This window comes from Saccoglossus kowalevskii, chromosome 9 (genome assembly GCF_978046115.1).
Source record: "Saccoglossus kowalevskii chromosome 9, keSacKowa6.1, whole genome shotgun sequence".
Taxonomy (NCBI): Eukaryota; Metazoa; Hemichordata; class Enteropneusta; family Harrimaniidae; genus Saccoglossus; species Saccoglossus kowalevskii.
In genome coordinates, this window is record NC_140649.1 from 18,696,222 (window position 1) to 18,723,677 (window position 27,456).

Genomic DNA, 27,456 nt, shown 5'->3' on the forward strand with positions numbered 1-27,456 from the left:
AACGTGCACTAACAGCATGCCAAATTAGCATACTGTAGAATACTTTATTTTCGCTTGAAATTTATTTTCGCTGAAGGGATGATTCCGTGAAAATAAAATCTAGTGAATATACTTTTTTTTATATATTTCACATTAAACTCATGAAAAATCAGTGAAAATAAATTCCAAGCAAAACGCCCAAAAAGCCTTTTCAGCGAAAATGAATTCAAGCGAAAATAAAGTATTCCACAGTATATTTTGTAAAGCTCTGTAAAATAAAAAAAAGTTGATCATTTGATAAAAAGGCCATCACCTGATATCACTTATTTGTAAAGCTAGTTGATGTCTTTGGTTTGCAGATATTGCTATCCCATGATGCAAATTACCGATATATTAGGTGATAACGGTGAACGTTCAGCAAATTCGTCTCCTGATGCAACAGGGAAATGTCCGGATTTCAGTTGAAGCAGTCATGATACATACGTTCAATTTAACAGGCATTCATTATTGTGAAACTTCAGAAAAATATCTACCTCAATTTTAATTTGCAATGAATATCGTCTTCATACATGTAATACTCTATTTGCTATATTAATAGCACACATGCTTGCGTTAAAAAACACAATAAATGCTATTTTTGGTAAATGTCCATTTCTAATGAAGCAAATACGGTATGTAATTCAAACAAATAGCAATTCATTTATTGGATAATATTGATGGTTGGGAAATACAATTTTATGAAACAATAATCAAATGGGTAAATTAGCTAATTAATATGCATATATACCGGGTAATTAAAACTGGTCAAATCCATGATACGTCTTGTATTAGACTTTGTTTTTGATGACAGCACTGTAGCATAATGAAAAGAAATATAACAACCCTATGAAACCAGTTTTAATGCACCTTATCTTGCAGATACGTAGAACACACTTTCAATATACATTGTACATGTACAATAAATTATTAAATTTTTACTGATTTGGTTTACAGTACATGCTATTTTTTTTATACAAATCTGTAAGCAGTGTCTTGCCTAAAATTCAAAATATCACTGAAATTGATGGCATTAAAGAAAAGTTGGTGAAAAGATGGTTAAAATTTGTGTGATGGTTATGCAAAGTATCTTGTTGCCATAGTGATAGTGTGATCAATATTGATGTATAGTTGCCATAGCGATACTAGAGTGTGATATATTTATTGATGTAGAGTGCACAGTCGCCATAGTGATAGTGTGATCTATTGATGAACAGTGCACAGTTGATCTAGGTAAACAAGGCTGACATGTATTTGTATTTAGTCTTTACTCTCTCCTGGCATTGGAGGATGATCCAATACTTTATCTACAAGTCCAAATTCTTCAGCCTCAATTGGATTCATGAATTTATCCCGCTCCATTGCTGCAGCTACAAAATAAACAAGACATTGTGAATGCATAGTGCGTTACTTATTTAAATAATGACCACTGATTGGACTGGCAATGTGTGTAGAGTTTTGAAATCGTACACAAAAGTACAAAAGAATGACTATGAGTCAGCGTTTAAATGGCCGCTTATCAGTCATTTCTGAAATCAGACACAAAATTACAACAGAATGACTAAAAGTCAGCGTTTAAATGGCTGCTTATCAGTCATTTCTGATTGGACAGGTAATGCCTGTAGAGTTTTGAAATCGGACGCAAAAGTACAACATAATGACTATGAGTCAGCATTTAAATAACCGCTTATCAGTCATTTCTGATTGGACTGGTAATGCCTGTAGAGTTTTGAAATCGGACACAAAAGTACAACATAATGACTATGAGTCAGCATTTAAATGACCGCTTATCAGTCATTTCTGATTGGACTGGTAATGCCTGTAGAGTTTTGAAATCAGACACAAAAGTACAACATAATGACTGAGTCAGCATTTAAATGGCCGCTTATCAGTCATTTCTGATTGGACTGGTAATGCCTGTAGAGTTTTGAAATCAGACACAAAAGTACAACAGAATGACTATGAGTCAGCATTTAAATGGCCGCTTATCTATCATTTCTGATTGGACTGGTAATGCCTGTAGAGTTTTGAAATCAGACACAAAAGTACAACAGAATGACTATGAGTCAGCATTTAAATGGCCGCTTATCAGTCATTTCTGATTGGACTGGTAATGCCTGTAGAGTTTTGAAATCAGACACAAAAGTACAACAGAATGACTATGAGTCAGCATTTAAATGGCCGCTTATCTATCATTTCTGATTGGACTGGTAATGCCTGTAGAGTTTTGAAATCAGACACAAAAGTACAACAGAATGACTATGAGTCAGCATTTAAATGGCCGCTTATCAGTCATTTCTGATTGGACTGGTAATGCCTGTAGAGTTTTGAAATCAGACACAAAAGTACAACAGAATGACTAAGAGTCAGCATTTAAATGGCCGCTTATCAGTCATTTCTGATTGGACTGGTAATGCCTGTAGAGTTTTGAAATCAGACACAAAAGTACAACATAATGACTAAGAGTCAGCATTTAAATGGCCGCTTATCAGTCATTTCTGATTGGACTGGTAATGCCTGTAGAGTTTTGAAATCAGACACAAAAGTACAACATAATGACTAAGAGTCAGCATTTAAATGGCCGCTTATCAGTCATTTCTGATTGGACTGGTAATGCCTGTAGAGTTTTGAAATCAGACACAAAAGTACAACATAATGACTAAGAGTCAGCATTTAAATGGCCGCTTATCAGTCATTTCTGATTGGACTGGTAATGCCTGTAGAGTTTTGAAATCAGACACAAAAGTACAACATAATGACTAAGAGTCAGCATTTAAATGGCCGCTTATCAGTCATTTCTGATTGGACTGGTAATGCCTGTAGAGTTTTGAAATCAGACACAAAAGTACAACATAATGACTAAGAGTCAGCATTTAAATGGCCGCTTATCAGTCATTTCTGATTGGACTGGTAATGCCTGTAGAGTTTTGAAATCAGACACAAAAGTACAACATAATGACTAAGAGTCAGCATTTAAATGGCCGCTTATCAGTCATTTCTGATTGGACTGGTAATGCCTGTAGAGTTTTGAAATCAGACACAAAAGTACAACAGAATGACTGAGTCAGCATTTAAATGGCCGCTTATCAGTCATTTCTGATTGGACTGGTAATGCCTGTAGAGTTTTGAAATCAGACACAAAAGTACAACATAATGACTAAGAGTCAGCATTTAAATGGCCGCTTATCAGTCATTTCTGATTGGACTGGTAATGCCTGTAGAGTTTTGAAATCAGACACAAAAGTACAACATAATGACTAAGAGTCAGCATTTAAATGGCCGCTTATCAGTCATTTCTGATTGGACTGGTAATGCCTGTAGAGTTTTGAAATCAGACACAAAAGTACAACATAATGACTAAGAGTCAGCATTTAAATGGCCGCTTATCAGTCATTTCTGATTGGACTGGTAATGCCTGTAGAGTTTTGAAATCAGACACAAAAGTACAACATAATGACTAAGAGTCAGCATTTAAATGGCCGCTTATCAGTCATTTCTGATTGGACTGGTAATGCCTGTAGAGTTTTGAAATCAGACACAAAATTACAACAGAATGACTATGAGTCAGCATTTAAATGGCCGCTTATCTATCATTTCTGATTGGACTGGTAATGCCTGTAGAGTTTTGAAATCAGACACAAAATTACAACAGAATGACTATGAGTCAGCATTTAAATGGCCGCTTATCAGTCATTTCTGATTGGACTGGTAATGCCTGTAGAGTTTTGAAATCAGACACAAAATTACAACAGAATGACTATGAGTCAGCATTTAAATGGCCGCTTATCAGTCATTTCTGATTGGACTGGTAATGCCTGTAGAGTTTTGAAATCAGACACAAAATTACAACAGAATGACTATGAGTCAGCATTTAAATGGCCGCTTATCTATCATTTCTGATTGGACTGGTAATGCCTGTAGAGTTTTGAAATCAGACACAAAATTACAACAGAATGACTATGAGTCAGCATTTAAATGGCCGCTTATCAGTCATTTCTGATTGGACTGGTAATGCCTGTAGAGTTTTGAAATCAGACACAAAATTACAACAGAATGACTATGAGTCAGCATTTAAATGGCCGCTTATCAGTCATTTCTGATTGGACTGGTAATGCCTGTAGAGTTTTGAAATCAGACACAAAAGTACAACATAATGACTAAGAGTCAGCATTTAAATGGCCGCTTATCAGTCATTTCTGATTGGACTGGTAATGCCTGTAGAGTTTTGAAATCAGACACAAAAGTACAACATAATGACTAAGAGTCAGCATTTAAATGGCCGCTTATCAGTCATTTCTGATTGGACTGGTAATGCCTGTAGAGTTTTGAAATCAGACACAAAAGTACAACATAATGACTAAGAGTCAGCATTTAAATGGCCGCTTATCAGTCATTTCTGATTGGACTGGTAATGCCTGTAGAGTTTTGAAATCAGACACAAAAGTACAACATAATGACTAAGAGTCAGCATTTAAATGGCCGCTTATCAGTCATTTCTGATTGGACTGGTAATGCCTGTAGAGTTTTGAAATCAGACACAAAAGTACAACATAATGACTAAGAGTCAGCATTTAAATGGCCGCTTATCAGTCATTTCTGATTGGACTGGTAATGCCTGTAGAGTTTTGAAATCAGACACAAAAGTACAACATAATGACTAAGAGTCAGCATTTAAATGGCCGCTTATCAGTCATTTCTGATTGGACTGGTAATGCCTGTAGAGTTTTGAAATCAGACACAAAAGTACATCATAATGACTAAGAGTCAGCATTTAAATGGCCGCTTATCAGTCATTTCTGATTGGACTGGTAATGCCTGTAGAGTTTTGAAATCAGACACAAAAGTACAACATAATGACTAAGAGTCAGCATTTAAATGGCCGCTTATCAGTCATTTCTGATTGGACTGGTAATGCCTGTAGAGTTTTGAAATCAGACACAAAAGTACATCATAATGACTAAGAGTCAGCATTTAAATGGCCGCTTATCAGTCATTTCTGATTGGACTGGTAATGCCTGTAGAGTTTTGAAATCAGACACAAAAGTACAACATAATGACTATGAGTCAGCATTTAAATGGCCGCTTATCAGTCATTTCTGATTGGACTGGTAATGCCTGTAGAGTTTTGAAATCAGACACAAAAGTACAACATAATGACTAAGAGTCAGCATTTAAATGGCCGCTTATCAATCATTTCTGATTGGACTGGTAATGCCTGTAGAGTTTTGAAATCAGACACAAAAGTACAACATAATGACTAAGAGTCAGCATTTAAATGGCCGCTTATCAGTCATTTCTGATTGGACTGGTAATGCCTGTAGAGTTTTGAAATCAGACACAAAAGTACAACATAATGACTAAGAGTCAGCATTTAAATGGCCGCTTATCAGTCATTTCTGATTGGACTGGTAATGCCTGTAGAGTTTTGAAATCAGACACAAAAGTACAACATAATGACTCAGAGTCAGCATTTAAATGGCCGCTTATCAGTCATTTCTGATTGGACTGGTAATGCCTGTAGAGTTTTGAAATCAGACACAAAAGTACAACATAATGACTAAGAGTCAGCATTTAAATGGCCGCTTATCAGTCATTTCTGATTGGACTGGTAATGCCTGTAGAGTTTTGAAATCAGACACAAAAGTACAACATAATGACTATGAGTCAGCATTTAAATGGCCGCTTATCAGTCATTTCTGATTGGACTGGTAATGCCTGTAGAGTTTTGAAATCAGACACAAAAGTACAACATAATGACTAAGAGTCAGCATTTAAATGGCCGCTTATCAGTCATTTCTGATTGGACTGGTAATGCCTGTAGAGTTTTGAAATCAGACACAAAAGTACAACATAATGACTATGAGTCAGCATTTAAATGGCCGCTTATCAGTCATTTCTGATTGGACTGGTAATGCCTGTAGAGTTTTGAAATCAGACACAAAAGTACAACATAATGACTAAGAGTCAGCATTTAAATGGCCGCTTATCAGTCATTTCTGATTGGACTGGTAATGCCTGTAGAGTTTTGAAATCAGACACAAAAGTACAACATAATGACTAAGAGTCAGCATTTAAATGGCCGCTTATCAGTCATTTCTGATTGGACTGGTAATGCCTGTAGAGTTTTGAAATCAGACACAAAAGTACAACATAATGACTAAGAGTCAGCATTTAAATGGCCGCTTATCAGTCATTTCTGATTGGACTGGTAATGCCTGTAGAGTTTTGAAATCAGACACAAAAGTACAACATAATGACTATGAGTCAGCATTTAAATGGCCGCTTATCAGTCATTTCTGATTGAACTGGTAATGCCTGTAGAGTTTTGAAATCAGACACAAAAGTACAACATAATGACTAAGAGTCAGCATTTAAATGGCCGCTTATCAGTCATTTCTGATTGGACTGGTAATGCCTGTAGAGTTTTGAAATCAGACACAAAAGTACAACATAATGACTAAGAGTCAGCATTTAAATGGCCGCTTATCAGTCATTTCTGATTGGACTGGTAATGCCTGTAGAGTTTTGAAATCAGACACAAAAGTACAACATAATGACTAAGAGTCAGCATTTAAATGGCCGCTTATCAGTCATTTCTGATTGGACTGGTAATGCCTGTAGAGTTTTGAAATCAGACACAAAAGTACAACATAATGACTCAGAGTCAGCATTTAAATGGCCGCTTATCAGTCATTTCTGATTGGACTGGTAATGCCTGTAGAGTTTTGAAATCAGACACAAAAGTACAACATAATGACTAAGAGTCAGCATTTAAATGGCCGCTTATCAGTCATTTCTGATTGGACTGGTAATGCCTGTAGAGTTTTGAAATCAGACACAAAAGTACAACATAATGACTATGAGTCAGCATTTAAATGGCCGCTTATCAGTCATTTCTGATTGGACTGGTAATGCCTGTAGAGTTTTGAAATCAGACACAAAAGTACAACATAATGACTAAGAGTCAGCATTTAAATGGCCGCTTATCAGTCATTTCTGATTGGACTGGTAATGCCTGTAGAGTTTTGAAATCAGACACAAAAGTACAACATAATGACTATGAGTCAGCATTTAAATGGCCGCTTATCAGTCATTTCTGATTGGACTGGTAATGCCTGTAGAGTTTTGAAATCAGACACAAAAGTACAACATAATGACTAAGAGTCAGCATTTAAATGGCCGCTTATCAGTCATTTCTGATTGGACTGGTAATGCCTGTAGAGTTTTGAAATCAGACACAAAAGTACAACATAATGACTAAGAGTCAGCATTTAAATGGCCGCTTATCAGTCATTTCTGATTGGACTGGTAATGCCTGTAGAGTTTTGAAATCAGACACAAAAGTACAACATAATGACTAAGAGTCAGCATTTAAATGGCCGCTTATCAGTCATTTCTGATTGGACTGGTAATGCCTGTAGAGTTTTGAAATCAGACACAAAAGTACAACATAATGACTATGAGTCAGCATTTAAATGGTTTATCGGTCACTTTTGATTAAAGCAGGAGGGTGGTCACCTGCGCATGCGTGGGAATTGAGTCCCAAACGACAATAATAACACACGCTAAAAACAAAGACTGATGGGTAGACGCTTGTTTGTAAACAATGACAAGTTATGGCCATCTGACGCATGCGCAGGTGACAACTCCCCCGCTTTAACAATAGTTCACTATCTGACCAGACAAACTCACCAATGAAATCTAGTGGTTGCTTAGTATGCTTCACATACAGATTATTGATCTGGTTTTTCATCTTCAATATTTCTTCTGCCTGAATTTGAATATCTGTGGCTTGACCCTGAAATTACAAATGTATAATGTCAATGACAGTTAGTTTTGATCCATTAAAGGCAGGTGTTGGTGGGTTACTCTAGTATCTGCACAACTGGTGAACTCACAAGCCAGCAGCTTGCCAAGCCCCTCGCCACCCATTCTTCATTTGTCAAAGGCTGAATTTAAGAGTGGCTATATAAAAATAAATTTGAAAAAATGCTTTATGCCAATATGGTAGCCGGAAATTTTATGACAAAACAGTGACTTGATGATTTGTTTTCAACTTGGAGGTATCCCTGATTAATTAAAATATATGTACCGGTTTAATACTGTAAAATGACTAATTTTCACTGGGTTTAAATTTCACTGATTTACCATTTCAGGCATATTCAGTGGGTTTTAAATTCACGGTTTCGTCATTTAGATAACGTGTTCTATGCTTAATTTTACATATTCACTGGGTTTTAATTTAGCGCATTTTTCAGTCAGCGAAATAAGCAAAATTAAAACTCAGTGAATAATTAATCCTTTTACAGTACCGGTATATATATATATATAGCACATACAATTCTTGATGATTTAAAACATGATTTTGTGTCCCTTGATCTTCAAATTGAGTTTAGGACAGTTTCGAGCTGTAATACTAGTTGAAATATTCCCTGTTACTCTGTTAGGATGAAGCTGCTCGATGTATACCTATGATGCCACGATTGCTTAGTGTGTGCGCGTAAGAACTTACATGTGCTTGGCCTGATGGTTGATGTACCATGATTCTAGAGTTAGGTAAGCTGTATCTCATTCCTGGGAACCCCGCACATAGTAATAATGATGCCATGCTGCAGGCCTGACCCACGCACCATGTAGATATCGGTGGTAACACGTACTGCATTGTGTCGTAAATACCGAGACCGGCCGTCACTGAACCACCTACAAATGCAACAAAATACTTGACATGCCAAATATGTATTGTAAAATACTTTATTTTAGCTGCAATTAATTTTTGCTAAAAAAACATTTTGGGTGTTTTGTATGGAATTTATTTTCACTGATTTTTGACGAGTTGAATATGAGACATAGGAAAAAATGTATATTCGCTGGATTTTATTTTCACTGAAGCATCCCTTCAGCGAAAATAAAATTCAAGTGAGAATAAAGTATTCTACATTATATTATGAGCTTATGAAAAACATTCGCGCAACAACTGTAAGTACCGTACTTGCCTTTCAAATAATACAAGTGCATATAAACCAAATATTGCATGTCTTGTATACTAAATCATTATTAATATGGCCTAAATATTTTCCCCAATAGAACACCTATAATGTACACATGGGACATTCAAATTTATAAATGTTGACTATTACTGTAAAATCTGTATTAGAAGCTGCATCCCTAATAAAAGCCATACCCATGAAACAGGCGAATGTTGCAAAGACGTCATAGACTCGAACACTATTTGAAAGAAGTAAAACAAGTCATGTGACAACATCTCTCAAAAAAACATCTCAGTGGCCAATTGGATCTAGGACAAATTATCGCAAATTTCACAAAAATATTTCTTGAGGGTCATATGCCATTGAGTGTCAGTGACTTTCGCGAAATTTATCTTCAATAAAGCCAAAAATCATCAAATTGCGAACAAATTTTAGTAGCAAAAAATAAGCGGTTTACAGTATTAATCATCATGGTTAAAACTATTTCAATGTTACAGCAAATTATGAGTAAAAGCATTGCTACTTTTCTGAAACCAGATTCTGCTGGAAGGAAGTTGATACTGAATACAAGTAAGGAGTTTACCTGGACTGTTTATATACATATGTATTGGTTTTTTATTGCTTTCTGATTGAAGAAATAGTAGCTGAGCAACAACCAAACTTGACAAGTCATCTGTAATCTGGATGAAAATGATAACATTTGGTGATAATATTTTAATTTCTCACAATAAAATTCTGATTTCTCATAATACAACTCAGATTTCCTGAACAATTTATCTTGATGAAACTCAGAAGTATAATTGATTTCTCACACAATACATCTCAGAGTTCTCAGAGAACAGAACTCAGATTTCTAAATATACAATTCTTATTCCTCACAATAAAAATAATTTCTTACACAATACAAGTCAGATTTCTCACGCAATACAGGAAGGAGTGTACATTATACATCCAGCCACAACATCAATGTTTCAGTAACTTCTGATCAGAAGACAGTTGGCAAAGTGCAAAAAGCTGTAACAGTAGTGTGTTCATTATGGAGTCTAGTCTTGAAATAAGACTGAGATGCACATATTTGTAATATGGCATGCACTAGTCCATACAACAAATTGCAACTTTCTGGTAAAATAACATTTCAAAAATAAGTTTTACTCACAGGTCCCATAAGGCATATTATTCTTTCTTTTAATAGTCTTGAGTAAATATCATACGCCCGTTCACCTCGTCCCTTAAAATAAAGTATATTTAATTGAAAACAAAAAACAATTTGCTCCATTCGCATCGTATGTACATACAAAAACACATGTAGTTACTAATATTACACATTTGTTACAGCGTGCCAAGATTTTGCGGTATTGCACTGGGTATTTCATCCCTACCATATTAGGAAACGCAAATTCCAAATATGGAATGATTACCTGCATAAGTGTCGTCTAATAATTAAAAAACAAACGTGGCTGCCCAGGGATTGACCGGACCCGACATAAAAAAATTCACCAAATCTGTTCTAAACGTTTTGAAATATTACGTCTTTTTGATTTCCACAACACTTTTTACAATGAAGAAACAAACATGTTCATAAAAATACACACATTTTATCACAATACGAGGATGTGGTCAATTTAATTGCCAACAACTTGTGTGCCGGATTATACCATTTAGGTGTGGGGGAGGCGGCTGTGGGATAGTTAGCATGATGTGGTTGATTAACAGGTCCATAAGTAACATGCTGACATACTGTCTGAATTTACAGTGCAAAAATGGGTAAGGTCTGTAGGACAACAGTCGAAGGCAAGATCTTTATCATTATCTTCGTTGTGGAATGTTTTCAATCGTACGCAAACTCTCGATACGAAGCAATTTCCGCCACAGTGTTTTGCATCATGACTTGACCTGAACAACTTCTTTTGACTTAACAGGTCACGTCTTTCGTTAACCAATCAAAATGGTGTGACATACAGACGAAGTTTCACGATTATTGAAGAAGTTATTTTTTTCAACGCAATGCGGAAGTGAATTACCGCGATGTTAAAATGTGATCTGATTTCGACAGAAAAGGTGATTTTTTTCCCTAAAGCTGTTGATTCGCAATTTTCAAAAGGTAAACTGAGAGTGGAGGAAGTATTTAAACTTTTCACGGTCGCCAGTCATGTTGAAGAATAGTTTGGTTGATCACATCCCATTCACGAAAGTCTACTACTAAACTACTACTCAAAAGAAATATGAATTACTTGAGTATTGCAACATAGGGGTTAACATAGTGGTTCATCCTGAGTAAATAACAGAATAGAAAACGTGCGAACCATGTTCCGTACGTTCGCCGGCCTAAAATTAATGCGAGTTTTCTCGTAAAAGCAGGAACCAAACTACCGTACCACTCACAGTTATTATGCAATAAAATACACCCTTTACATGCATGTTTTAATAAATGTCGTCGACGCCCGGTAAAAACACCATGGGCCTATACTCGGGGATGCCCTCAACTTGTTAAATGTCTAAAAACAGAGGGGTGGGCTTATACTCGGGGGAAGTATGGTATTACAAGGATACTGCAAAGTATGCACTCAGACAGTATGTGGGCACATCAACCTCCGCTGTGTGTCGGTCAATACTCCTGCTGTACTGTCTCAGTGCATACTCTGCAGTATCTTCGTAGTAATCTCATAGTATCTTATTTAACATGAGAATACCACAAGCTAAGGTATGCATGAAGGAAGTACAGTGATTGCATCGACCAATGTGTAGCATAAGTTGAAATAAAACTGTACTGCCTGGGCAAGATGATTTTAATCGTCATTTGAAATTAATAAAATGTTCATGTTTATTTCACAGCTTTGTGTAATGTAGGGTACAGACACTTACACTTTGTTCAATTACTATTGGAACTAAAGGGATGCTCAGCTGAGTGGATTGATGAAAACATCGTCTCCATGGTAACTTGTATGATTGTCGGAGTACCTACATGTATGGAAGAAAAAAAATTACAATTTATATTGTAATTATTAAATACAACACGACCCTTTTTTCCCTTCCAAAAAAGCTTGTGAGCTAGATCCTAGAAGGACAGGGTCTATTGAAAGTATTGAATTATATATGCAGTGTGAGGTAATAGTTTACTACAATTATACAAGAACTACAGTAAACAAAACTAATTAAAACTTCAACAAATTTTGCAAGCTGGTAAAAATTGAAAAGGTGAAAAGGTTGTAGTTGTATTAAATTCATTTGTGATCTTGAGTAAAAATTATTTTTTTGTGAATCCAAAAAACGAAAGTACACTACAAATAATGTAAATGTAAAATTATGTACACCACTGTTTTATTGTATTTTAATATGACATCATAATGAGAGTGAAGTACAATTTTTATGTTCTCCGGAACACATGTAGCACATGTCTGTTGTTGAGTCAACTCATCTATAGAAGACATGATTTGATTGCACCTATTAACAAACAAGGTGCTTTCTGATTGGCTAGATTGTTAGTTGTAATAGTTGTGTAGCCAATCAGGTACAACCTTTGACTTGTGCAGGAGTGTTAGTAATGAATTATTATAATTAATTTTTATAATTTCCTTGACGTAACATTAAAATTACAAAATCACACAAGTATCTAACAGACAAATTCAGATGACTCAGGATAATAATTGTTTATTTCATGAGGATGGTACTCTAGGGACAGGAAAGGCATTTGCTTCATCTTTATAAATTTCACAATTCAAATAAACAAGAGGTTTCTATTGGCTGGCTCGATTAACGCATTTAAATGACGTCAGTGTGTACTGTGCTCCTTGATTGGCTGGTTCGACTCAACTGCCATTGAAATTAGGAAGATGAAGGGAATACCCTTGTTGCGCCGAGAGTACCGGTCTAGCCAATCAATTCATTGGGATTTGGGAAAGAGAATCCACGGTGTTAATGTGTTTATAAATTTTAAGCAAGGGAACGTTTGTATCCCTTACCACTAGGGGAATGTACCGGCGACTGACTAACTATGCCGATCCTACTTTAGGTCATTTTTTATTATCAAAGAAACGTTCCGAGCGCCTGTACTTCATACTGCACCAAATTGAAGGGTGAGCTGCTTATAAACCGCCCTGATCTACATGCTTTTTTATAAATTACCTGCATTTCCTCTGTTTACAACACACCGTCACTGAGTTATGATGCAACGACTTTATCGATACAAATACAGAGCAACTGCAAAACCTCAAACAACGTGTTTCGACTGAATAAACTTTGACCTCTAGCCTCTCTTCCGGTATGCGCAGTAGAATATGGAACTACCACTGTCACTGCGCAAATACACGTTGCCTTGCATCTTTACGGGGGATGTTAGAAGATTTTCTCTAAAAAAATATTACAAACGCTGCTACACGTGACGAAAATCACCACTCGTTGATCCGTAAAGTGCCACTTCACGTATTGGTGAGTTTTCAATTCGTTACGATTCAAACGATTTGGCAAAACACTCATCTCGGGCAACTGATTCATGAGATTTCCGTTGTCATTGGATTCACGGTAGTATGTGCACGATACGGTGACGTCATACTCGACGTATAACACAATTATGTGATTTGTCTCCCATCGCTGAATATTACCCGAGCTGAGTAGCACGTGCATTTTGGTGCATCTCATTGAATATGTGCATAAAATAGGGAAAACAATTTTTTTCAACCCCCTAAAGTTCTTGCAAAATTAAATGATAGACTTAGGGGCTGTGGTGATGTTCAACTATTAAACATGTACGATCCCCAAACCAGCTTCAAATCGATCTTTAGCTCATGGTTTTTGCTGTAGTTCTTTTATTTTTATTGCCAGTAAAAATATTTCATCCGTCATGATGGTGGTGGTAAAATAATAGTTACAGCACAATTTTGCAGTGTTTTCGTGGTAACAGATGTCACCAGGTTATTTCGAAGCTCAACATTCAATAAATCATTATTTACTGTAAACGTGACGGTGTGATCAATAGTGATTGGTAAAAACATGCACTGACGCTATCAATGTCTGCTGATCAACTTCCCAACACTCTCTCATGACTCGTAAAATCACTGATTTCGTCTTGCATATTAATTTAATGTTCTTATCTGTGTTGCCTTGAATACTAATATCGATCAGTACCAAGCATTTGTTTTGTAAGATAATGGTATATATATATATATAACTTTCATAACAATGTACGCGAGTTGTGATGATGATTTCACGATTAAGACACAAATCAATTATTTCACTGTCTCGCTTGTGTGATCTTTATTGCATATCACACCCTTGCAAACCCCAATCTTATACATTCTTAATAGTACTCACGATTTAAGTTTATTAGTGAAATCAGTCAAATTAGGCTACATATGTATATGTATATTGACTTTCGTTAACCGGTCACCTGTCTACAAACATAGCAAATTAATTTTTGTTTTGGCAACAACAAATTATGCCACTTTCAAGAGGAATTACAAATTACATAATTACAAATTAATTATTTTGCGAATAGGGTGATCTTTTTAAGATATCATTCATCACCCACAGCAAAGTAAATTTAACATCAGGGAAACATCAGTGTAAAGTATCTGTTACAGTAGCATATTAAGATCTGCTAAAATAATTCAAAAAAATATTGTGATTTATCGTAATGTTTATATTTTTCCTGTTTGCCAGTTACTAAACTACATGTGGTTACCGTAGTATTATGCTTAGGCCAGACTTATTTTATTCCTTGTTTCTCGAGTTTTTATAAGGCAATTTTTTTGAGGAGGCCGGGGAAAAAAAAAATTAATTCTTTTTTTCCATTAGATTCGTGTGATTCTCAAAGAATTGTAAGTGAGATCATTGATCAGAGAGAAGAAATGAAATAAAATTTTATTTTATTTTATTTTATTTTCAGCTCCTGTTCATTCGGCGGGTTCGCGAAACAAGGGATAATAAAAGTCTGGCCTTAGTGATATATAGTCCTGTAACTTCATTTGTGCACACTTCCCCTATTAACTCTGAATATACAGTGAATTTCATAAAGGCATGAATGTCTTTAACATAAAATATTTATAAATGTGTCATAAATTTCAAATGACTGTTGAAAACAACTTGACCAATCAGAACATGAATGCATGACAGTAATTCGGACAATGATATTCTAGGAAACCAGCAAAGACTCATGGGTAATGGGCGTTACCAGTTGGCTTGTATAATCCATGTTTTTTAGATTTGAATGAAGTGCGAGTATTTCAGTGTGAATGTTTACTGAGTTCTAAAAAAAAATCATACCTTTATGAAATTCACTGTATTGTTACTGTTTGCTATTAATGTTATCAATTTTCTTTCATTTGTTTAGGATAAAATGTCTGATGCTAATCGGTTAGTATTTGCAGTTATAGAGTTTTTAGAAAGTCAGGTACAAGTGGGGAATCTTTCATCTGATGCCACGGAAAGCTTGGAAGGTAACTATTTAATATATATCCAGAAAGTATATGTCAATTTGTGAGTAGATTTTCAGATATCTGATGCACTACACTGCAATTCTTGTTAGCATACCACGTGAATATTTATCTCGGGTGCATTTTTATATCAATTGTAAGTGTAAAATAGAAAAGCATTTGATGCCAACAAATAGAAACAAATTATTGCTGAAAACAAGTCTTTCTGTGAATTTCACAAAGGTATCAACATTCATAAGATATTTACCCTGGAAGACCCTCGCGCTTTATTCCAATCTGAAGCACACCTTTTTATTGGCTATATAAGCTCATTGGTAAGGTCATTACCCATGAGTCTTTGCAGGTTTTCTTCATTCATTGGTCGATTTACTGCCATGCATCTATTAATGCATTGTGATTAGTCAAGAGGCTTTCAGATACCATTTGAAATTTATAAAACACTGATTTTATAAATGTTTATAATCTTTATAAATTATAAAGAATATAACTTATATTCTCCGTCAGGGACAGACTAGATTAGTGGTTTTTCACAGCACTATTTCCAGCTCCTTTTCTCTAGACAATTATCAATAGAAATAAAATATAAATAACATATTTTATATAAAAACATTCATGGAATTCAGTGCTTTGAGGGGGGGAAATGAGTGAATTGATAAATTAGACTTTTGTTTTCATTTGGGGAAAATGTTTCCAATTTCCAATACCACAATGTTTTAATAAAAATATTTAATATGTGTAAACATATTTGCTTCATTAATAACCTATAGTCGTTGAGATGAATTCATAGGATATATCACACCATTCTCTGCTTGTGCAAAAAAACATCAATATTGTCAGTGACCTCTTTCACTGATAGCTGTAAGCCTTGAGTACATCCTGAAGTGAATGCAGAGTTTACCACTGGTATGTGTGATATGAATATTCTACATATAGTCTCTGTTGGAATCGTCCTTCAGTTGCATACCAGTATAAGCTAATACTGGCGTCTCATTTCACTAGCTAATGAAGACAATATTTTATTGATTCATTGTTTATAATATTACATACCAAAGTTAGATCTAATTTGTTTGAAACTGTTGTAGCTCACCCCCTCCTCCCCCTGACAATGCATGCAAACAATAACTGTTGGTTATGGTAGGAAATATATACATTACGAGGTAATTGTTCACTGGGTTTTAATTTCGCTTCTTAGTGAAATTTGCTTAATTACATCTATAGGAACATGTGATATAACAATTACTGTAAAGTACTTTATTTTTGCTTGGAATTAATTTTCGCTGAAGAAATGATTCAGTGAAAATAAAATCCACTGAATATATCGTTTTTTCTGTATCTTACATTCAACTCGTCAAAAATCAGTGAAAATAAAGTCTTCCATACAAAAAGTTACGGTATAGTGCTAAATTTGTGAAGTTAAAAACCCAGTGAAATTTGATTTGGGAATTGTTTGCTCATTGAATAGCCATTGTTCTCCGCTGATGATCATCCGGCTAGTTTATTGTTTGCAATATTTTCTTTGAAGTTTATGCGTTTTTTTCATTGTAGGAAGGATGTTTGAGATATGTATTAACTTTTTGGCCCAAAAAAAAAAAATCCTTGCCTTTGGCTTCCATTTGTTTTTATGACATTAGTTATAATACTTGCTCTGATCTCCTGGCTATTCCATGGTGTTCTATTTTTCTACCTCTCTTTGTCTAGAAATATGAAGAGATAATATCTACTCTTACATCATCTAGACAAATTAAAACAAATTAATTTACAGTTTTAGCTGAGATATAATAAATTTGATAAATATTTCAATCAAATTAATAATAGTAATATTATTCCTTGTCGCCACGTTCTATTTATGTGAAAGCAAGGCTGGGGACGCAAAAAGTCAGCAATCGGCTACAGTGGATGCAAGCCAATTACATGATGCCCAACAACTGTGCTATGGTGACCTTCAATATTCGTTTTATTATATAATGCCATAGCAATTTGTCAATTTTGGTTTAGAAGTTCAAGTTCATACTCTACAGTGCTTCATGGCGCCCCACCCTGACTTTTGTATATCCTGTGGTTGTATTTTCATGAGCAAAGCCCAACACAATGTATCAAAAATATTTTTAATATTTATTTGGTTAATTAATCAATTTAAATAATGTCTAAATTATTTCAACAGTTAAAGTCTGAGATTTAATAATTACTGATTAGTCAAGTTCATGGTGCCTCTGAATTTTTTACTGATTTGTCATTCTATGACCTACAGTACATGCCAATGTCTTTCTACTTTCAGTTGCTATACAGTGTTTAGAGACGGCTTATGGCTTGGATACAAGTAATGAAGAAATTGCAAATCAATTAAAAACAGGCAAACCATTATTGGAAATATTCAATGAAGCCACCAAAGTCAGTGAGGTATGTAAATGTCAGTTGCTTTTTTTTTTAATACGATCATCTCAAGCAGTTAGAAGAGTTAGAAATTAATGTGTGAATGCGGATGCTGTTATGTTATACACTGATAAGTAAACACCCTAGCATGCTGATTATGTTTGTATGTAAGGACATAATGTGAGTTAATGTGATATAACATTATTGACATTCCCTAAATAGACCACACATTTAGGGACAGTATTCCATCTATGATATTTATATATTCTCGACTACGGCCTTCGGTTCTAGAGACATCATACAACGATTACCTGAAATAAAGTGATGATGTTCTCACTGAAATAATGTTTATTCCAGATCACATTTCTAAACACTGAAGTGAATTCATATTCAAAGATTTGAATCTACACATTAGCTACTTGTGTTTATTCACAGGTTTCACCATACTTGTGTTTATTCACAGGTTTCACCATACTTGTGTTTATTCACAGGTTTCACCATACTTGTGTTTATTCACAGGTTTCTCCATACTTGTGTTTATTCACAGGTTTCTCCATACTTGTGTTTATTCACAGGTTTCTCCATACTTGTGTTTATTCACAGGTTTCACCATACTTGTCTTTATTCACAGGTTTCACCATACTTGTGTTTATTCACAGGTTTCACCATACTTGTGTTTATTCACAGGTTTCACCATACTTGTGTTTATTCACAGGTTTCACCATACTTGTGTTTATTCACAGGTTTCACCATACTTGTGTTTATTCACAGGTTTCACCATACTTGTGTTTATTCACAGGTTTCACCATACTTGTGTTTATTTACAGATTTCACCATACTTGTGTTTATTCTCAGGAACTTGTGTTTTAAGACGCAGCCTGATTAAAACAGGATCCTAATTTAGCCTTTTTTTTTGTTTTTGTTTCTAAATATAATTTAATTCATAATCACTTAATATATATTTCATTCATATTTATTTGCTGGTAGTAATTTCTCGATTACCAATAAAAATACCAGCAAATAAATTTGAACAAAATAAAATTTATGAAAAAATATTGAAATAAATTAAATTTGAAATTAAATTCAAATCTGCTTTTAATCAGATTATTTAAAAAATGGAATCTAATACGACAAAGAATTGTTGTGGACTGTAAAAACATCTTAACTGAATTTGCCTCATGTGGAAATATGCCCCCACTCCGATTGATATTCTGGTCATGTTTCACATTGGTTACATTGTTTTACAGGAAGGTGCTGCAGCAGCTGGTGGTGTTAGTATGCAATGTGAACCCACTCCTAGTCAAGATATAACACCTCAGCAAAGAGCTGATGCAGAAAAGTTGAAAGTAGAAGGTAAACATTATGTATAGGTCGTTCACAAACAAAGATAAAATAATGGCACAGTCACTGTACAACTGCCTTTATGTAGCCACGTTGTCTATTGCTGTATTAATGCATTTTTATAATAAAATTTAGTTATAACCTTTTTTCCATTTAAAAAAAAATTAACTGGTTTAAAATACTGATACCAACCACAGCCAAACACTATACAAAAGCTATTGTACACACATTGGAAGACTGATACGATATGAACTCTAAACATAACGAATTGGTTTCTGCACAAAAACTACCGTAAAATCAGTATTAGAAGCCGCACCCATTCTTTTCGAATAACTGAAAACCAAAAAATCAAAATTTTTCATATGTGTAGATGCTCTAATAGAAACCGCATCCCTTCTGTTGTATTGTACCATTTTAATAGAAACTGCGGCTTCTAATACAGATTTTACAGTACTACCCTTCTGGTGTTCATTTGGTGTTAACAATATCTTCTTTTTTTTTACAGGTAATAATTGTATGAAAGCAGAAAAATATAAACAAGCATTAGAGTATTATACTCAAGCCATATCAGTAGACTGTATGAATGCTGTATATTACTGTAATAGAGCAGCTGCTTATAGTAAAATAGAAGAACACCAGGCAGCCATTGAAGACTGTAAAAAAGCTTTAGTTATCGATCCAAAATATAGTAAAGCTTATGGAAGAATGGGGTAGGTTGATTTTAGTGAAGACAGATTTCTCCTCAGACTAATAAAACAATTTGTTTGCTTATTGATTATCAATGACAGGTAGTGAGTTTGTGAAGAAAATTGTGTTGAATTTTGTAAGCTGTCCACTAGATTTCAGATTGAGTGAATGAATGAATGAATGAATGAATGAATGAATTTGTAATTTGCCTTAGTACATGTATTTGTTATCAGTAAGGCACATGGTGAACAGTGACTTAGCAAATGTAATTTTTCTTTTTATATTTTCACAGTTTAGCATTTACAAGTATCAATGAACATGAAAAAGCGAGAGATGCTTATAAAAAAGCAATTGAATTAGATCCAGACAATGCTAGTTACATAACAAATTTGAAAATTGCCGAGCAAAAACTAAGAGAAATCAATTTAGGGGTAAGTTATCGATGTCTTCTACATTACTTGCCTCAATCTTTGTGTTAAAGGCTGTTCACTCCCTTTTTTAGGTAAATACATGTTAGGCAAGATCAGATCACACACGTATTGTATAGCAGTGTTGGTTGTGGTATGGTTTGTTAAATTTTCATGCAACCCATTGCCCTGGACATGTTTTATTTCTTTCAAGGTTTGGAATTTCAGAGGTGAATAAGAATTCTTTCTCAACTATTGAGAAAAATTTTGCCAAGCTGGGTTTGAACCATCGCTTTTATATTAGGTATCAGTACCTATGACCCCTCCCCTCTACCCTGTGAGCAATTTGGTTTGAATCGAAATGTAGACGTTAATAAACAAATAACTTCATGGTCACATGATATGAAAAACATTACATGGATCTTTTGTGTTTATGCAAATATACCTTCCACTGACAGCAATATGTATTTATTTTGCATTTTCGTTGTAATTTTGTGGTATAAGTCATTATTCGTAGTGCATAACTCATAGCCACACTTACGATAAGCGTCACTCATCTGCCTTCTGACGTTTACAAAGTGGCTGATCATATAAGGGTGGCTGTTGTAATAGGTTGGTTACGATGTACTATTAACTCTACTTTAAGAAAATTCAATTTTCTATGTGAAAATTGGAAACATCGATCAATCAGCCTGTGATAAAATTATCACGTGTATCATGCAAAAACTATGTGATAAAGACATGTGGTATTTTCAATATCACACCCTCAATATTACAAACACTGCAATTTGATTGGTCACCTTGAGGTCGCCGACCTTCAGTCTCCCAAGAGGCCAAGACATAACTTTTTTGCCGACTACAAAATATATATGGATAATAACTTTTGAAATATTGTCAATTTGAATGTTTCTGCAATATACTGATAATTTAAAACAGCTGTCAAATGTCTTTTTATGCTTTACTTTTCAATTTGTAGATATCGCCATTTCTAATTATCCCAATCTTGGCAACAAATGGAGAAAATGATTTTACTTTCTACTGTAAAATGACCAATTTTCACTGGGTTTAAATTTTGCTAATTTACCATTTCAGGCGTATTCAGTGGGTTTTAAATTCACGGTTTTATCATTTAGATAATGTGTTCTATGCTAAATTTTACATATTCACTGGGTTTTAATTTAGCGCCTTTTCCAGTCAGCGAAATAAGCAAAATTAAAACCCAGTGAATAATTACTCCCTTTACAGCATATGATCATATGTTCCTTGCCAAAAGCTTGGAACTTAGTTATGAAAATTACTAATATGTTTAATAAATTGGATATCATGCTTCACTCATTACTTATCCTCTATTAATCCTGGACCCCCATGTTTTGGGTGGGATCTTTTCTAGTGATCTTGTCTCTGTCATAAATTCTTTGATGTGGTCATGATGACTTTATTTGAGTTTATTAACCAAATCTTGTGTGTTGTAGGGTGGTGGTGGAGGCATTCCAGGTTTTGGTGGTTTTGGAGGTATGGGGCCTGGTGGGATGCCTGATATGGGTGCATTACTTGGCAATCCAGCCCTCATGAATATGGTAAGGATATATTGTCATTGTTTAAAGGACTGTCGCTGTGCATGTACAAATTTATGTTGATAACCATTGACCACTTGGCAATAGTACCTAACACAAGAAATGTTTTTAAAAAAAAAAATCAGAGAAAAAAAGGTTGATAGCTATTGTCACTTTAATTTCATGGAAGTTATGTGTTCTATTGTTATTTTAACGAGTTTTACTTATCAGCAAAATTAAAATTTATTTAAATTAATTTTTGCTGAAAAGATATTGTAGGAAAAATAATATATTCACTGATTTCTTTTTTACCTGAATCATCCCTGCAGCGAAAATGGCAAAATAAATTCCAAGCGAATAATAAAAGTATTTTCACAGTACATGATTACATCAGTTATTCACTGTTTTTATTTTGTTATACAGGCTTCCACAATGATGCAGAACCCAGAAATGCAAAGGCTGTAAGTACCTAACCATCAAGTCAGAAATATAACATTGCCTGTGGACGCATTTTTTACCCATTCATTTAAAATGGGAAAAATAAATCAATTGCACAATGGGAAAAATAAATCTTTGGCACAATATATCAAAAATAGAAAACAAATTTATGAATGTGAAAATTACATTGCAAAACAAGGCAAGACAAGTAAGATGATATTGCACCTTAAGAAGTGCAGCCCTATACTGTTATTTCTCAGATAACTTTATTGTAAGACAACTATACAGATGTAATTTAGAATACTAAGTACCCAATAAAAAATCTTAAAAAAAAAAAATCACAAAAAAAAAAAATAGAAAAATAATCATTGACTTTATAAGTAGATTTTCTCTGTGTGTGGAAATGTAGAATACAAATTTTTGAAATTTGAAGTACAGATAAGTTGTCAAAGCAGGTCTCATATTTGGACTATATGTGACATCTCGAGACAAGTGCAACATAGTATGGATGACATGTTTTGCTAACATAACATTGTTGTGGAATTGGTCACTGTCATTTCTTTGTGTACAATGCTTCTTTACTTGCCTTAAAATCTTTCAACCAAGTTAGTGGAATGGTTGATTGAGAGTGTATATTACAGTACTTTGTTTAAATGCAGTTTTAGTTTGTGTGCACTTTTATTAGAAAAGTACTTCTAATAGTAAAAAAATTTAATTTGCAATTTTCAAACTCAATATTATGTTTATCTAGGTTTTATATGGAAAAATTTTGTACAAACATCTGACATTATGGAACTTTGATGTACATCATATTGTTTTTTAAATTGAATTCAAAATGGCAAACTAGCAACCATTTTGTTTTAACAAATGCGATTCCAGAGCTGTATCTACGACATGCCCTAACCAATCATGTTTAATTGTTATATATACATAATACATTCTGTCGCACATATGCACATCTTTTCGTTTGGTGTTCTAGTTCAAGATGGCAAATTGACGGCCATTTTAATGTTAAAAATTGAAATGCAGCAGTCGGCAACTGGTCAGTGATAGCAACAATTGGTGCGAGTTAAATGTATTATTTATGGACTCTCAATTTGATTGTGTGTTGCCATGACAACCACTGTCTTTCCATACTCTTGTATCCCCAGCCTTTGTTGATGTTGTCACTAATTGTAATTGCAGGATGCATGGAATGCTGGGTAGTGCAATGCAAGGAGGAGGTGCTGCTACAGCTAATACTAGTAGTGGTGAAACTAACACAGATCCATCTGCCAGCATGGCTACGCTTCTACAAGCGTAAGTACCCTTCAAAAATAATCTTTATTTGTACTAATAATTTGCTTGACCTTTTGAATCAATTGGATCCAATCATTCACATGATTGTCTGTTAGCTGCCAATCAGCTCTTCACATTTTTTTTTGCTGCCAACCAATCAGAGCCGGTTCTTCACATAGTTTGTTAGCTGCCAACCAATCAGAGCTGGTTCTTCACATTGTTTGTTAGTTGCCAACCAATCAGAGCCGGTTTTTCACATTGTTTGTTAGTTGCCAACCAATCAGAGCTGGTTCTTCACATTGTCTGTTAGTTGCCAACCAATCAGAGCCGGTTTTTCACATTGTCTGTTAGTTGCCAACCAATCAGAGCCAGTTCTTCACATTGTTTGTTAGTTGCCAACCAATCAGAGCCGGTTCTTCACATAGTTCAATAGCTGCCAACCAATCAGAGCCGGTTCTTCACATAGTTCAATAGCTGCCAGCCAATCAGCAGTAATCGCTCAAAACATTTGTTTAGCTGCCAATCATTTCTATATGCTGGTATTGATGTGAAATAATGGTTATATTATTCAGTGGTCAGCAGTTGGCACAGCAAGTACAGACTACAAATCCAGATTTGGTAGACCAACTAAGGCATCAGTTGTCAACACAGGGAGGAGGTGAATCACAACAACCACCACCAGCACCCCCACAAGATGGTAAGAAAGCATTCTTTACTAGTAGCAGGGTCTCAGACCACTAAAAGAACAGAATAGCAAATTGAGTTAATCAGAGGGTCTGTGTGCGTTGCTTACTCTTCCATTTTCAAAGCTTCATGTATACTTTTGGAAATTGTCTCACATTGTTGAATAACTTTTTTTTTATTGGTTTCAGATTCTGGAAAGAAGTAAATATAACAAGAAAGAACTTACATTTTCTAAAATATGATATTTACAAATTCTGTAAATATAAAATAAATAAGAAATGAATCCTATTCCACTCAGTATGGTTCTACAAAATGGGTTTCTAATTCTTTTTGACCATGTAACTTGACATTTTTTTTTTTCCTGGATGAAAACTACAATATATGGCCATGTGTTCCTTCCCCTAAATCTTCCTGAAACCATGGCAACACATTGTAATGACCAATCTATAGTTTTTGATCCTTGCTTGCTTTTCATATAATTCTCAATTATGATTATGGTGGGCAGCCTTGAACTCAAATAAAGAAAAAAAATTTTTCTGCATAATACACCAACCACTCAGCTGCAAGTTGATCATGTGACAATCATGTGATTTGGTCACCTGATCATACAACTATTATGTTAGTTAATATTAATTACGACAAAGTACTCGGCTCCAAATATAGAAATTCATTTATATTGTATTGTACAGTTCTTGGAGCACTGGTGTGCTGATTTCAGAGAGGTCAAAGGTGAATCTCAATGCTACATTCAATGGGCATGTGCAAGCGCAATAGATATTTGTTGGGATAGGAACAGATGAAAAACAATATTTGCTGAATTTTTTGTCTATTATTTACAGTAGACAAGTTGACCCTGAATCTCATTGCATTAAACAAAATGAATGCTATACCATATTTGTTCTATTAGAAGCACATCAATTAAATATTTAATATATATAATTTCAAGATATGTTCTCTTAGGTTGACGTCAGCAGATTGTGGTCAGAGTTTTTCTCAATCTATTAAGTCATAGGTGAGAATTGATGGTAGGTACTCTGGCGGTAATCAGACATCTCCCTAAAAAAAATATTGTGGGATTATAAAATTATGACATGCATATTTCTGTTGAAAGTGGGAGTATTGCTGAAATAACACTGAATACAAAATATTGTGCATATCTAGTATGCCAAATTTGTTGATGCCATGGTGTTCTTTTTTATGCAAAATTCTTGCTCCAATTTTCGGTGATTTATTTTAAAATGTCGAACAATTGTTTTGGAGGAGTGATTAATAATTCTGGAAATAAACACAATTGCCATCCGAAATAAATCATTTTAATACAATCTGTGGTTATTGCCGCTATCAGATCGTATATAAACTCAGTATTTTCAGTATGTCACACTGTGAAGATTCATACATTATGTATGTGAGAAAAACCATAAATTACATTTTTTGTATAACTGAATCAAAAAAAATATTTGTTTTGACAAATTTTATGTAAACGTATGTGCTACTGATAGAGCAATTACTGTAGTTTCACTATACAAATAATTTCAAATAAATTTCTTTTTTTCCTGTAATACCCAGTGTTTTCTGTATTGTGTATGGAACATGTCACTCCACTCGAAAAATCCTTGGTGCAATCTTGCATGTGTCTGTTTGCAGTGAAAATTACAGCTCTTGTATAGTGTGGTAACAAAATTTGGGACAAAAAGGCACTACTGTTGCCATGGTATTCATCAATATTGCACAATGTGGAATATGTCATCCTTTGGCATCGGAATGTGTTTGTACACAAAGGGGAACATCGTGATCAAGTCGGCATTTCAAGTTCATCAGCCTGTGAGTTGATGTAAGTTTTTACTCCCACATTTAGAATCTAAGTACTGGCAGATCAAACACTGTTTCTGTTCACTGTAAACAGATATAACAGACTCACCAATGATCTATACTACCTATGTTTTATTTGCCCTAAACAAAGTACATATTTATTTATTTAATTCATTCATCATAAATAGTCAAGTTTACACTCTATAACTAAGCATTTAACTAATTATTCATCATGAACTTTTAAGTGAACAAAAACTTGAGTAGCTACAAATGTATTTGAAATTGTTTAGAAAATGCCTTTTTCATGCAACAAAGTTCCTTGAAATTCTCTGCACATTCATATTTAATGCATTTCACGTGCTGAACAACATTACTATAGTTACATCATTCTTTAAATATCTTTTAATTGTGACAAAATCAAAAAAAGTCGTCAAATATTTTTCAACACAATTTTCGAATTTATGAGCTTATCGCATTGCCGCTAAGTATGGTCTGTAAAAAACCTATCACCGACTCTGTAAACATAATGGCTTTGGACTCTTATTATTATTATCCAACAAAATCCTGAAATCATTTGCCTGATTGTAACAATGAAAATTGTTTTTGATTTGATTAGACTAGCTGCAGCGCTCGGGTATTTCAGAATTTGTTGTTGATTTTATTATGTATCGTTTACAGTGATCATAATTGTCAGTAAGAGCAAGTGGGATAATACAAAAATGTAGAAAGCTTGCATCAAATATATTTTGGAGAAGAATTAAATTCAAATTCAAAAAGGAATTTACCAGAAACCATCCTAGTGAGATGGTTAACAAACATGCCTCCCCCAGTAGTTTAATCTTGCTGAAGTTTATATGCTTGTGTGTCTGGCAATCGTGGCAATATTTTCATCCAATCATATTGTCTTGTGCCACTAATCAACCAATCACCGTTCATAGCCCCTCAATTTAAATGCCTTGCAAGAGTCAATGACATTTCTTTGATATTTTTTTTTCTCAGGTGCGTCCTGTTAGAGGGCGTGATCACCTGGGTGAGACTAACATGTGGTCGTTTATTTACTACTTTATAGCGACTGTGTTACCTGTGAGTTTATTCTGTCTGTATTTGGATGTTCTAATCTTGGTATTTTTCTAGTGATCTCTCTAGGTGCAATCCAAAAACAGTAGGTGTGCTTTGTTTACCTGAGTTTGAGCTGGCCAACATGTGCGTTTTTTCATGTGGCTTATTATTGGCATGTTGATTTCCCATTTTTAAGAGTCAGGTTTTCAACTTTGTTTATCATTCACATATAGCAATCTCCTCGTATGATAACATCGTCGTCTATGGAGTTCCAATTAGTGGTATAAGACCACATAGCTTAATATAAAACACACAAGGTTCACCTGTAAGTCAAAAAAGGAGAAAACACTGTGGTATTATAATCTATTATGTAGTACAAAAATTTAAAGGGCGGTAGTCG

General features: G+C 34.5%; 2 protein-coding genes across 2 annotated transcripts; one reads left to right on the forward strand and one right to left on the reverse strand.

Annotated features, from left to right (window-relative positions):
* Positions 1 to 653: 653 nt before the first annotated feature.
* LOC100373784 (ATP-dependent Clp protease proteolytic subunit, mitochondrial-like) lies at positions 654 to 13,250 on the reverse strand. The gene is made up of 7 exons (XM_085503263.1): positions 13,125 to 13,250; positions 11,865 to 11,960; positions 10,159 to 10,230; positions 9,586 to 9,682; positions 8,528 to 8,715; positions 7,708 to 7,813; positions 654 to 1,385 (listed from the first exon to the last, which is right to left on the reverse strand). The coding sequence occupies exons 1-7, from the start codon at positions 13,128 to 13,130 to the stop codon at positions 1,276 to 1,278; spliced, it is 675 nt and encodes a 224-aa protein (XP_085359389.1). The 5' UTR covers positions 13,131 to 13,250; the 3' UTR covers positions 654 to 1,275.
* Positions 13,251 to 13,265: 15 nt separating this feature from the next.
* On the forward strand, positions 13,266 to 24,734 carry LOC100373484 (small glutamine-rich tetratricopeptide repeat-containing protein beta-like). Its single transcript, XM_002738095.4, has 11 exons — positions 13,266 to 13,427; positions 15,328 to 15,433; positions 17,706 to 17,827; positions 19,048 to 19,153; positions 19,647 to 19,851; positions 20,121 to 20,259; positions 21,708 to 21,812; positions 22,212 to 22,249; positions 23,412 to 23,525; positions 24,077 to 24,201; positions 24,377 to 24,734. Exons 2-11 carry the CDS (start codon positions 15,334 to 15,336, stop codon positions 24,391 to 24,393), a joined length of 1,071 nt encoding a protein of 356 aa, XP_002738141.1. The 5' UTR covers positions 13,266 to 13,427; positions 15,328 to 15,333; the 3' UTR covers positions 24,394 to 24,734.
* Positions 24,735 to 27,456: the final 2,722 nt, after the last annotated feature.